The following is a 14,267-nucleotide window of genomic DNA, read 5'->3' on the forward strand; positions in this document are numbered from 1 at the left end:
GCAAAAAGAACTGGAAGATGGCGAAACCAGACATTTGTCTTCACAGGCTGGTGAGGACAGTTGATGCTGTCACCCTCAAGTCAGGAGGCGCAAAGTGCCAGCAGTGGCCGCTCCAGCAGTATATTCAACAGTCTATAGACAAACTGAGCAAAACCGAAACCAAATCCTGCAGGATGTGTGTGTGGTCCAGACTCACAATAGGAGATCAACTACCCTTTCTCTTAAAGTATAAAATAAGTAAGTTAATCTCAGAGTAATTTATTGTAACCTGTGCTTAGCTTGAAGGTTCTTTCATGTGTTCTCAGACTTGGGGAAAGGCTTGTGTGTCTGAAAGCTTCCTGTGTTGGAAAATATTTTACTTCTTTCTACCAGTCCCACACTTCTCCTATCTTTAGATAATTGTACTTACAATAGCAATAAAGTTGAGTGCCAAGGACTACTGTGTAAAAACATAAGCTGAGTGTGAGGAGAATTAATTGCAACATTTAAAGAGAGAAAATAATTAGGTAGAACTCCAGAGAAAAACATACTAGAAAAACATAACAGAAATGCAAAGCCTTTCCTCAGAGGAAAAATATTGTAAAAATGCAAGCATAATATAAGCTAGCTCAGCCAAAAAAATACCCAAGGGGAAGAGGAGACAGGATCAACCATTTTTTCTTCTTCCCTTTTAAGTGAGAAAAGCACAGGGAAATGCAAATTAACAAAAGTAAGATTTCATATTGAAAACCGAGCACCATGGAAAAAGAAAACAAACTGAAGTTGCATGAAAATGCAGTTTTGTCAATTAAAAGCACAACTAAATACCAATTTTTAGTTGTTGAAAAAATCCATGGGAAAAAAATAGCATTTTTTAACTACAAAGTATTCTGGAGACAGCTTAACATGTTTAAAATGATGGGGTTTAGGATGAAGTCTTTGGATCAGAGGCTGAACATTTACAACATAACAACTTAGTATCTTGTAATCAGTAAGTGGAGGCCAGAAATTTCATTGTCATTTTCTCATAATCCTCTGAAAAAAATGGGCACAGTTAGCCGTGAGGATGAGGTGGTGTCCCATCTGAAAGATGGGTTAGTGTGTTAAAATTCTGTCTTCGTGACTGTAAGTCTGTCTGAGGGGGACAGACAGACAAACAAAGGACCTTCAGTCAGAAAATGCACGTCCATCCATGACCAGATATCTTGTGTGATGTTCACAAATGCCAGTTCTCTGTCTCAGTCAATAGCAGTATATCACAGTATTACAGTATGTTTGGGATTGGAAGGGACCTCAAAAGATCATCTAGTCCAATCCCCCTGCTGGAGCAGGAACGCCTAGGTGAGGTCGCACAGGAATGTGTCCAGGCGGGCTTTGAGTATCTCCAGGGAAGGAGACTCCACAACCTCCCTGGGCAGCCTGTTCCAGTGCTCTGTCACCCTCACTGAGTTCTTTCTCAAATTTAAGTGGAACCTCTTGTGTTCCAGCTTGATCCCATTACCCCTTGTCCTATCATTGTTTGCCACTGAGAAGAGCCTGGCTCTATCCTCATGGCACTGACCCTTTATATATTTATAAACATTAATAAGGTCACCCCTCAGTCTCCTCCAAACTAAAGAGACCCAGCTCCCGCAGCCTTTCTTCATAAGGGAGGTGCTCCACTCCCTTAATCATCTTTGTTGCCCTACGCTGGACCCTCTCCAGCAGTTCCCTGTCCTTCTTGAACTGAGGGGCCCAGAACTAGACACAGTATTCCAGATGGGGTCTCACCAGGGCGGAGTAGAGGGGAAGGAGGACCTTTCTCGATCTACTGACCACCCCGCTTGTAATACACCCAAGGATGCCATTAGCCTTCCTGGCCACAAGGGCACAGTGCTGGCTCATGGTCATCCTGTGTTCCACCAGTAGCCCCAGGTCCCTTTCCCCTACACTGCTCTCTAATATGTAATTTCCCAACCTATACTGGAACCTGGGGTTGTTCCTGCCCAGATGCAGGACTCTATGCTTTCCCTTGTTAAATTTCGTCAGGTTATTTCCCGCCCAACTGTCCAGCCTGTCCAGGTCCCGCTGGATGGCAGCACAGCCTTCTGGCGTGTCAACCACTCCTCCCAGCTTAGTGTCATCAGCAAACTTACTGATAATACACTCAATTCCCTCGTCTAAATCGTTAATGAATATATTGAATAATATTGACCATAGGAAACGAATCAGTATATAACATGAGATGAGAGACTTGGGTATGTTCATGCTGTTGAAAGAGATGAGGCCAAGCTTCCCTTAGTCAGTAGTTGCAGGTACTGAGAGCTGTGAAACTGTGGCAGTGTGGACTTCAGCATTGCTTGGACTCATGCACAGGAGGCTGGGCAGAAATGCAGCGCTCACCCTGGTGGTCCTGGTACTTGGGCACCTTGGCCATTCCGTGCCAGCTTTGCTTCAGCAAAACTGCAACACTCACGCTCTGCTTGCGCATCCACGCCTATGGTGGCAGTGTGCATGTGCCATCAGAGCAAGTGCTGGGAACACGCAAGTGGTTATGTTCACAGAGCCTTCACAAACCTAAAAGTTATCATTTCCTTGGAGGTGAATTGGAAGAGGTCAGGAATTGTGTGGGTGAACAGGGAATAGTAGTTTGAGATGCAGCGGCCTTTGGCTGCAGATATGCATTCCTATAGGCAAGGGTCCATCCTAATTTATGATATTCCTTTTAGTAGCTCATTGTCACTGAACTCTTTTATAGTGGCACTAATGAATATGCATGAAACCGTTTGTAGTTGTCTAGAGGACTCCGCACTGTCCCAGTGGACAGTGACATAGTGACGGCTGTATCCTAGGACTCCAATAGTTGCATCAACTTCTGCACGTAACTCTCTCCCTAGGGCAAAAAGAAAAAAATTCCACCTAGTAGAAAACAACTTAGCATGAACTTCTGCTATGAAATCTTTTAACCTGCCTGCTAACATGATCTCTATTCTCTGTACAAATTTCCTATTGAAGATTAAGTTAGGTTTATATTTTCTCAAGTTATTTAAAAGAAACTCCAGTGCCTTGTTCCCACTTTATTTAAAAAGTGCATGAAGCTTTGGAATGAGGACAGTGGTTAACAAATCTTTTCCTCGAGCGCAGTGGAACATTTTTGTCACAAGACTAAAGCACATCTCTTCAAAGGCTTATTTCTGAGCATGAAGTAGGCATTTCTGCCCCAGGAAATTAAGCATCATCAGAAATCTTCCCCACTTGTAAATTACAGTTTTCAGCTTTGCCTTCCTCTAATGTAATCACCCCTAGAGCACCTAAATAGGGAGAGATTAATTAAACCCAACTATTAAAAAAAAAATAAAATCCCTGTAGCTTATTACCAACAAAAGTTAATTGTTATACAGAATTTACAGTTCATCCCATGAGAAGGAATGGAAAGAAAGAGGCAGAACACAATATTCGATGAGGTTAACATGCTGCTAAGTGCTCAGGTATTTCTGGTGCCAGTTGTAGGGAGTTCTGTGTAGAGTTCACATTAAGGGGGCACGTCTGGAGCTGGCTTTCTTGGGGAAGTGGCAGATGCAGAGTTTGGAAGGCAGAGGTTGCCCCTAAGATGTTTATTCTGTTTTGGTTCTCATTTTGGAGGAGGTTTTGGTGAACATATAGAAATTATAGTGGTCAACGTGGAAAGATTTGTGATTAATCCTCTCTGCAGAGTGATTTTTCCAGTGGACAGCCAAACATGCTGAATTGCAGAGAACTTACAAGAATCACAGAATCATTTTGGTGGGAAAAGACCTTCAAGATCATAGGGTCCAACTGTTAACCTAGCACTGCCAAGTCTACCTCTAAACCATGTCCCTAAGCATGATATCTACATGTCTTTCAAGTACCTCCGGATATGATGAGTCAACCACTTCCTTGAGCAGCCTGTTCCAATGCCTGACAACCCTTTCCATGAAGAATTTTTTTCTAATATCCAATCTAAACCTCCCCTGGTGCAACTTGAGACCATTTCCCCTTGTCCTATCACTTCTTACTTGAGAGAAAAGGCCAACACCCTCCATGCTACAACCTCCTTTCAGGTAGCTGTAGACAGCAATAAGGTCTCCCCTCAGCCTCCTTTTCTCCAGGCTAAACAGCCCCAGTTCCCTCAGCCGCTCCTCATCAGACTTGTGGTCCAGGCCCCTCACCAGCTTCACTGCCCTTGTCTGAACTCTCTCCAGTGCCTCAATGTCTTGCTTATAGTGAGGGCCCCAAAACTGAACACAGGATTTGAGGTGCAGCTAGTTATCAAATCCTCTGCTGTCGTGTCCAGATTGCTTTGTTCCATTTATTGAAGAACAGCAGTCGTAAGACTTAATGATTCAGCCTTCTTTTAGGGCTTTTAATTTTCAAATAATATGTTTTTGATATTCATCAATTTCAAAATACTAACAACTGCATGGAAATGTTTCTGTCTGAACAGTTTATTGTCTATTTTCTTGGTGCGGTGATATTTTTTTTTTGACCTTTCTGTTTCAGTATGTTTATAATCAATTACTTATACATTCAAACTATCATACAGTGGTGATCATTTAGTCATAAAAGACATGGTACCAAATTTTAATGGCCCTGTTGATGAGTTTGCTAGTTTAGTCATTCATGTAAAATGATAAGAAGGATGACTAACTCCTCCAATATCCTTTTTAAGCTTTCACTTTTAAAAATCTGTTTTCATAAAATTGTTTTTGAAAAGCTTTTAATGTTGGGAGCAGCTCCATGATTCTCACTTAGAGAAGATTTTTTAAATTATGTACTGTTTCTCTCATAACCGTAAAATAAATTCCAGTCTTAAAAGGTGTCGGTTTAGTTTATTCAGTTATATTATTTAAAGCAAGAAGAAAGCCTTTATAAACCTATGATGCATCAGCACATATATATTCTGGCATTTCCTTGTCCCAGGTTCTCCTTAGGTTTCTTTTACTTTGATATTTCTTTTAGTGAAGAAAACACTGAGAATTTTGAATGTAGTTCTTCTGACTTGTTAGGTAATTAGTGTAGTAGCTTGGAAATAGCTAGCCTAGGAGCTGGAAAAATTTAAGGTCTCTCTGAAGTTGCTTTTAAAGTAGTCATGTGATGAAGTTAAGGTACATGTAGAGCAAAGTAAAAAATAGAATTAAAAAATTATGCCTGTGTTTTAAATGTAAGTAAATGCATTTGGTGAAGTTGCTGTCTTCCATTCTGATCAGTTATTATCGGTGCTCTGGTTTTGTTGCTATCATTTCTCACTATCATAAACTGTAGTATTGGTGAGATGTTCTCTCAAAGATTCAATTCTTCTGCTTATCCTATCACAAAGGTTTTTATGCTGCATGTATTCCCAGTGTTTACTGATATATTCCATGTAAATATTTTGAGGAAGTGAATTTGAATAATTGCTTCCCGGAGGAATGCAGTCCATATCTTTGTATTAAAATTTAAATAGGTGTTTTTACATGCCCCAGACTAGTACACCTGAGGATAAAGAAATAATGAAAACATGCATGCATTTGAATTGTGTTGAAGTCACTCCTTTAAAGGAGTGACTGATTTTCAGCTTCGTAAGCAAATTTTCACTGATTTCAGTGTATCAGTGTTTAAAGTTTGTATTTCAGGGTTATGTTAATTTACATCAGTAAGCATCCTTTGCTAAATTGAAAAAGTACTACTAAAATGACTTCATTTATGCTAAATAATGCGAAAAACAAGAGGATGTTGTTACGTAAGACATGGAATTTATGTAGGGAAAAGCTGTTTTGTTGTGGGGGTTCTTTTTTTTTTCCACCCACGCTGTTAATCCAACAGCAATTCTAATATTTCTGTATTTGAGAGTGAAGAAGTTGGAATGCCAGAATACCTACACAAATTGTCTTGTATATCTGTAGATAATGCCTGCATTTCCAAGAAATCAGAGATTGTTAGACTATTTTTTTTGAGGTTCAGCTGTTTTGACAATAGCAACCTTAGTGGAGAGAATATCCTGTGGGTTCAATAGCAAGTGTGGTCCTCCAGTGCCCAGGAAATATTATGTATTTTGATCTTAACAGCTTAATGAAGAGAGAATAAATAGTGCATCATAATCTCTTACATATTAATGTTACATAGATTTTAAAATATGATAACAAAATAATATATTTTACACATGAAGGATAAGTTGGTCTCTTACAGGGGTTGATGAAATGTTCACTTTTTCATTGTTTGCTAAACCCACAAATGACACCAAGTTTTTCAGAGGAAAGATGCTTTGGTCTTGTCAGTAAAAAGAACGTACTTGCTTTCTGAACTGGTTTCAGTGAAAAAACTCGTGTGTATGTGTCAGGATGTATTGATGTAAAAATTCTCCTTTGGAAAATCCATGTCACCTACACTGAAATCACAGGATCCAGCTGACTGTGGTGAAGGTGTAGGATTCAACTGAAGGAAATACCAAGTACACTCTGTACAGAAAAGCTTCTGAAAAGCATAATTGCTTCAGCCTCCATAGCAATTAAGGTATAAAATATTCTGTGTTATTTATTCCTACTATTCAGGCAAAAATTACTAATCACTCATATTGTGGAGAACTGTAGTTTCCCTGGAAGGAAACTTTTTTCCTTAGGGTTTATAGTCATTCTTTCTCTCTCTTTTTTTTTTTTTTTCCATTAAGCATACTAAACCAGGGAAATGAGAGAAAAGGACTTGAAGGTCTCAGTCTTGTATAGCATGGAAGATGCTTAGTTACGATGTTTTTGTCACCTGCACCCCATCTTGCCATCAGCCTTACCCTCTGGCATGTTTATGGAGCAAGTGGTAATTAATGGTGAAATTGTGAGATGCATATTATGAAAGGGCTGGTAGAAAGCAGAAAATGGTTGAGTAATTCCAAAAGCTGGTACTGCATCCAGTTCTGGGCTCCTCAGTTTAAGAAGGATGAGTAATTACTGGAGGGAGTCCTGCGGCAGGCTATGAAGGTGATCAGGGGCTTAGAGTACCTTTCTTATGAGGAGAGACTGAGAGAGCTGGGTCTGCTCAGCCTGGAGAAGGCTGAGAGGGGATCTCATCAGTGTTTATAAATATCTCAAGGGTGGGTGTCAAGAGGATGAGACCAGACTCCTTTAAGTGGTGCTGAACGATAGGATGAGAGGCAATGGACACAGACTGAAGCACAGGAGGTTCCATCTGAATATGAGGAAAAACTGCTTTGAGGGTGCCAGAGCAATGGAACCCGGAGAGGCTGTGAAGTTTCCTTCTCTGAAGACATTAAAAACCCAGCTGGATGCATTCCTGTGCGATCTACTCTAGGTGAACCTGCTTTAGCATGTGGGTTGGACTAGATAATCTCCAGAGGTCCTTTCCAACTCTAGCCATTCTATGATTCTGCGATGAGTTTTCCCTGTTGTGGTGAACAGAAGGCACGTGTGAAGAAGAGCATCATGCTTTCAGTCGTGATGGTGAGGATGGACCCCAGAAGCAGCCCTCCTGTCTTTCAGGAGGAAGCAGAGGGAGCTGGCTTGGTTAAGAATCTGGATGTGTTTCCACAGTCCTCCTCTGGAATTGAAGTTTGAAGCTGAACCCAGTATTGTTTGGAGGACTGAATGTATTTCAATCCCCCTACTTTCCAAAACCTTCTCTTTTCTTGCAGTGAGGGCTTTATGAGGTGTAATGAGATGATTTGAATGTTGAGGTTGGCCTGTAGAGGATATGCCTTTATATTTGCTTTTTTCCTTCATTGTATATTCCTTTCTCTGCTCCTCAGTCTGGTTTATGCAGAGCAACTGAGGATTTCAGTGGCATGTGAAATTCCTGGAAATCTAAGTTTGTTAACGTTGTTGACTGAATGCTGAGTAATTTGATTTGCAGAGCTTTTAACAAAGTTTTGCTTCCTAGTTTGGATATGTGGCCTGGTAGGAATCCTGACAGAAAACTTAATAAACTCTCAAATCCAGAAAGAAAAACATATTATAAAGCGGAGACTGGCATTATAAGGCTTGTTATAGTTAGTGGATAGAGGAGGAAGAATTAAGATTTTTTTTTTTCTAATTATTTTTGTGATAAAATGGCTTATTATTGTAGTGTTTCTCACTTGTGAAGCCTGCTTTGTGACTCATTGAGAGGACCATGAATCTTGCCTAAGCAACAAAATATGTGCGCAGATCTGAGTTTCCTGCAATAGGTCAGACTCTTAGAGGACTGGAGGAAGAGTTCCTACCTCACATCCTATGTGTTTTAACTATATACTGTAGTGTGTCCTTCAAAGTAACTAACATCTGAATGGAGGGGTAAAATCGTTGTCTGTTTAGTGCTGCTGATAGTTATTTTGCTTGCTAGCAAGCACATTTGATTATTGTTTTAGTTCAAGATTGTATCTTTTTACCACCCCCCCTCCCCCCCCCCCCCGCGATAGTGTTGTCCCTGTTACTGCTTTTCTCTTCATGTACTTATGTATAGGTTTCTCACTGCATGACTTTCCTGAAGTATATAGAGAAAGAGCACTAAAATAAATTGCAAATGAATGCATTTGAGCCAACAGCATGCCCAGGTGCCCCAAAAGGCAAGTAACGTCCTGGCTTGTAACAGAAATAGTGTGGCCAGCAGGAGTAGGCAAGTGATTGTCCTCCTGCACTTGAATAGTGTGTTCAGTTTTGGGCCCCTCAGTACAAGAAAGACATTGAGGTGCTGGAGTGTGTCCAAAGAAGAGCAGTGAAGCTGGTGAGGGGTCTGGAGCACAAGTCTGATGAGGAACAGCTGAGAGAACTGGGGCTGTTTGACCTGAAGAAGAGAAGGCTAAGGGGAGACCTTATCACTGTCTACAACTACCTGAAAGGAGGTTATAGCATGGAACGTGTTGGTCTCTTCTCCCAAGTAAGAAGTGATAGAACATGAGGAAATGGCCTCAAGTTGCACCAGGGAAGGTTTAGATTGGATATTAGAAAAAAATTCTTCATGGAAAGAGTTGTCAGGCATTGGAACAGGCTGCCCAGGGAAGTGGTAGAGTCACCATCACTGGAGGTGTTTAAAAGATGGGGCACTTAGGGACGTGGTTCAGAGGTGGCCTTGGCCGTGTTAGGGTAACAGTTGGACTCGATGATCTTGAAGGGCTTTTCCAACCAAAATTATTCTATGATTTAAATTAAATGCTACTGAAAAAGATAATGTAAATTAATATTTTCTTCTACACAAAGGAAGATATGTTTATAAGATACAGGTGATCTTGAAATGTTTACCTTAACAAATGGCACACATCATATAACACAAATATGCTTTGGTGGCTTTTGTCCTCAGCATCTCTGTAATGTGCTTGATTTTTTTATTTATTTATTTTTTTTAAGCTACATTACTATCCAGATAAAATGGGGAAATACCACTGCTAAAGGTTTAACTATGAAAACTAAAGGATGCAGGGAGCAGTGACCTATTCTTTATTTAGGGCTCCGCTGCAGGAGAACTTAATAGGAAACTAGAAAAAGGAATCTCTGTAAGTTCCCTTTTTGCTGAGATTTTCACTGTTGTTTCTGCATATTCCCACATCACACGCACTGAGATGGTGTGCAGGACCTGGCTGCAGTTCAGACACCAGCTGGGCATCGTCAGGGGAGTGCCTGCCTCCCTGTTACTGTGCCTGAATTAAACTTGGCAAACTAGTTCCACTACAGCCCCACCAGTCTTTGCTTTCAAAGAAAGGAATTTGCATTTGGAGAGTTTTCCAAGATAACGTAGGCTTAAACTCTGTTGTATCTTTCATGATAACTCTGCTGACTTACACACAGACTACATCTTCTTTCCTGTGGGCAGTCATGCCCATACTAAACTTTTCCATTGCTTTCATTCAGGTTATGTACTTTTTCTTGCATCACTGTCTGCAGCTAGCAGAGCCTGGGTGTCTGGTAAAGAGGAAAGGATATCAGAGGCGGTGATTTAGGTCTGTAGCTGGAGAATGGCAAATCAATGAGAAAACATCAGTTTTCACTGCTCATATACTGTGTGTACATCAAATCCTATAGATGGTGGCCAGCTGAAAGTATTGCATGTGAATAGATTGAGTTTAGAGTGCACAGTAGTTATGACCTTGCTAGAGATAGCAATTCTAATGGTAAGATGCTTATCACAAATATTCATATTGAATAATTGAGATCATCTCTAACTGCACAGCATTCAGCAATGTTAGCTTTTGCAGCTAATGAAGCTAATGTAGTTAAGATTTAAAAAAAAGTAATACTGGGTGAAATGGTGGTAGAAAATTTTGGTTGTATTAAATCGGTTATGTAAATAAAAAAACATTTTCAATAAAACCTAATCAGCTGTCAAGCATATGAGGAAAAAAATATATGTCTTTGAGGAAATAAAACTGTCTTCAATACAATCTAATCAAATGCCAGAAATGAAACATCTCTAATTTGATTGAAGTGTCCCAACTGACCATAGTTATTTTCTCTTGTCATAAATAAGAGGACTGAGATTCTCAAGACAGAATTATAGCTTTTCTTACTGAATATCACTTCTAGCTTTTGAAGTTTTGAAGCTCTGACGATGACATTGATTCACTGATGTTTGAGGGATGATGTGCCTTGCACTTGGCCAACATTATCCACATTGATCTTGCATTTTCCATCCCAGTCTCCATGTTACCATTAGTTTTTGTTATTTGTTCACTCAGCATTCTGGATCTTGCCTCTTCCACCTTATTGCGGTTTTATTCTGACTTGAGAAGATAAAGAGCGTAGGAATTTCAGTTCAAATTTTTTTGAAAAAACAAGGCAGATGCCAAGTAATCTGTTGTTGCATTTAGATAGCCTTACTTGCTCATAATATGGGTCCATATGCTTCAGTCATTCACTGAGAAGGGCCTGAGCACCATTGCTCTGGGACTACTGTATCTTTTTCATATGCTTCTGTTCCTAGCTACTCCGTTTCTTTTTTTTTTTTTTTTTTTTTTTAATTCCGCTTCATGACATCTCAATCCATTTTCTCTGCTCTCCCTGCTGCCAACGTCTTCCTCCATAGCACTCTTTCCATTACTGTGTCAGTCTCTTCTCTCCTGAACTTTTCCTTTGCTCTTTCTGTAATTTGACCCTTGTAAATGATACATTGCTAGGCATATAAAGAGATTCCAGTTGTGGTCTAAAATTAGCTTTCTAGTCTAAACTTGTCATCTAGGCAACCTCTGTAATCACCAGCGAAAGATAAATACCGCAAGAAGGCAATTCATAATATTTTAAGATTATGTTTAAACTGGAGGGATTAATTGTTGTCTAGGCCACCTGTCTCTTTGTGCTGATTAAAGAGAGAGCCCCAGGTGACAATCTCAGCTGAGCTACTTGACTTCCAGATGGCTAAAATTAGACAAAAAATGCCCTACCTGTTGTGCAAGGAGTGGTGCTGGTAATGCATTGCCTTTGTAGGATCTGTCCTAATGAGGTAAAAACTGCATAAAATTGGAATGAGATGGCACCCACAGTTTGTTCTTTTTTTTGTTTTTTTCCTGAACTGATTTGCAGTGGTGCCAACAGTTATGTTTGATTTTCAGTAGTGACTTCAGCAATGCTGTGACATTTTTAAAATCAAACCCCTACTATTTTGTTAGAATAGTTAATATTTATATAGCTTGTGTGTGAATTTCTCACCAAACTGTAGAATCTATTTTGTTTTTGGCAAGGGGAGTTAGAAGCTTCAGAGCATTTCTGACAAGGCCACACAGCACTGTGCAATGATGTAACTGGGTACAAACCCAATTACTTGGATCCCGTTTTAAAATCATAGGGAACTAAGTTTACTAATAGATAGTATCTAGTATTGCAGTGGTTTTTACTAAAACAGAAGAATCCCACACAAGGTGTCCAGGTAGAATTTGATTGTAAACAGTTGATATTTTTTTTATTATCAGTGCTGCATATGAGCATTTGGAAGGATCAAGTCTGGAAATACATATAAAACTCTTTATGGACAAATATTTTATGGAAAGATTTTGAGCAAAACTGTGTATAAGAAAATATTTAGAAGTTACATTTATTTCAGTAATAAAATGGATATTTATGCTTCCAATGTTTGATCTTCTTTTAACAGGGCTGTAACTCGCCACTGAACCAACATCTTGGGAACAGTTCATAGCATCAAAAACTTCATCCACACTGACTGATGCCATCCCTCCAGTCTCCAAGCACTGTGAACTGAAGATAAGAATCCTTAGGGAGATTGTGTCACTTGGGTCGAAGGGAATGTTTTTCTGATATTTAACAAGGACCCTTGCTGCCAGGATGACGAGCCAAGAGAAGTGGGTTAACCTTAGTCCGGGAGAGTTTTCTCAGCTTCAGAAATATGCAGAATGTGAGTAAATTTTTAAATATGTGATTTTTATGGATTATTAAGAATACTTTGAATGCAGAATGTAATATGATTGTTATTGATACTATTAATTGTCAAATAAGAGGTTAAATTATGGTTTATGCTTATTTTTTTAATCCAAAAGATAAATTCTCTGGAAGGGAAGAAAAATCTGTTAGTGTCTGTAAGTTCTTTTATTTTTATTGTTACCCAGTATAGTACCACGTAGTGTGACTATGGGTATTTGGAGAGTATATTTTTATGGCCTTGCTGCTTTAAATTCACCGTAAGAATTTGTAGGCCGCTGGAATGGGGTTTTTAGTTAAAAAGAAGACTTCCTCAGTCATGGAGGAAACATGGAGATTCCAGCAGAAACACATCTCAAGATGTTTCTACTATTATAAGCAATGTGAAGGAGGAGTTGTCCTGTGAAAGAGCAGGAAACAAAAATCCTACTGAGCTGAAGATCCTTTTTTTTTTTTTTTAGTTAATTTAAGTGGCTCAGAGTTATGTGCTTAGAGAACAGATATGGAACATGAGAAGTTAGATTTAAGAGACAGTTTATGAAGCCTGGTAAGAACTGAGCTGGAAAAGATGAAGAACATTTAGGATGTTTTCCTATGTAATAAGTAAACTAAATTTGTATTTTTTAAAATGGAGAAAATCTCATGACGTATTACTGTTGCTCATTTATTACTAGAGGAAACATTTGCATATAAGATAAAATGAAGAGTGGTGATTGTGTTTTTTGTGCCCATGACATCACAGCATATACTTAATTGTATTTCAGTGTAGTCATCTAATGGAATAATCATAAAATGATTATTAGAGTTAACTTTAATTGTACATTCCACTGGAATATGATTGAGTTTCTTAATATCTTCATGATATCACGTGAAATAATGAATGATACTTTATATAATGCTATGTCATTGAACAAAAAAAAAATTGGCCAGAAATATTCACATGATGCTTTCTGGAATAGGTCTAGTTACAGTTCTCTACAATTGCGCTATAAAGGATCCTAATTATTAGCAAAGTATGTTTCCTCCCCATGACACCTTCTTGTTTCAAAGGATTAGCTATAGGAATGAAGGAAACTTGCTCTATATACTGCTTTAAATCCTTAATGATTTTACCAAGCAAGGAGCTATTTTGTTTCATAGTGGAATATAAGACATTGGTACCCACCTGGTATTTAATCCATAAAAGAAGACATTAAAGATCTGGTAGGAGTCTGAGAAATAAAAATATCCATGCTTTTTAGTAGTTCTTTTATTTGTATGTAACACACAGAAACATTAAATAAAGGGAATCAAGGTGCAGTTACACAGAGCTTAGAAAGAGCATTGCAAACAAAATTTTGTTTTTCATGTTTGGTGTGAACAAGCTTGTTTCTTTCGAATTATGTCACCAAATGGATACTAAACATAGCGTAGCAGTTTAAAGAAAATATTTATGTCTGAAAACATTTACTTCTTCCTGGGAAAATATTTAAAAATGATTCTTCATTCCTTTTTTCAATACCAGAATTTGAAGACTTCTAACAGAGAGAGAGACCGAGCAGTTATGTGGGTTTTTTTCTATGGATTCTGTCAATTTAAGCCTTCAGTGCGGCATTTACCAAAATATTTGTTATCTTCATTATGGGAAAAAAGGCATTTAATATATTCCTTTTCTTTCTGCTTCCCTTTACTCCTCCAGCACTTCTTGCATGCACCGTAGTTCAGAGCCATTGCTTTAATAGAACTGTTGGTGTCAGGATAAAGTATTGGGTGAAATCGGTTGTATTGGTTTGTGTTCAGATTTGTGTGTGTACATAAACTAAAGACATGGTATCTTTCAAGCTTACTCTGCTTTACTGGAATAGAAGGATGTTAGTTGTTCAAAAATGTGAAATGTGATGTCTTTGTCTAAATAGTACAATTTCTGATGCAATTAGAAAAAAAAATTGTTACTGGTATACAGACTTTAACATATAATACCAAGGGAAT

General features: G+C 38.7%; 1 protein-coding gene across 8 annotated transcripts in view; it reads left to right on the forward strand.

Moving 5' to 3' along the window:
- DGKB (diacylglycerol kinase beta) overlaps nt 1-14,267 on the forward strand; it is a 349,951-nt gene that overhangs the window by 21,544 nt on the left and 314,140 nt on the right. For all 8 annotated transcript variants that reach the window (XM_071805088.1, XM_071805087.1, XM_071805090.1 and 5 more), the window contains exon 2: nt 12,016-12,276. In XM_071805088.1, coding sequence (XP_071661189.1) covers nt 12,207-12,276 — 70 coding nt within the window. In that variant the 5' untranslated portion in view covers nt 12,016-12,206. The remainder of the gene's footprint in view (nt 1-12,015; nt 12,277-14,267) is intronic.

Source organism: Patagioenas fasciata, chromosome 2 (assembly GCF_037038585.1).
Source record: "Patagioenas fasciata isolate bPatFas1 chromosome 2, bPatFas1.hap1, whole genome shotgun sequence".
Lineage (NCBI taxonomy): Eukaryota > Metazoa > Chordata > Aves > Columbiformes > Columbidae > Patagioenas > Patagioenas fasciata.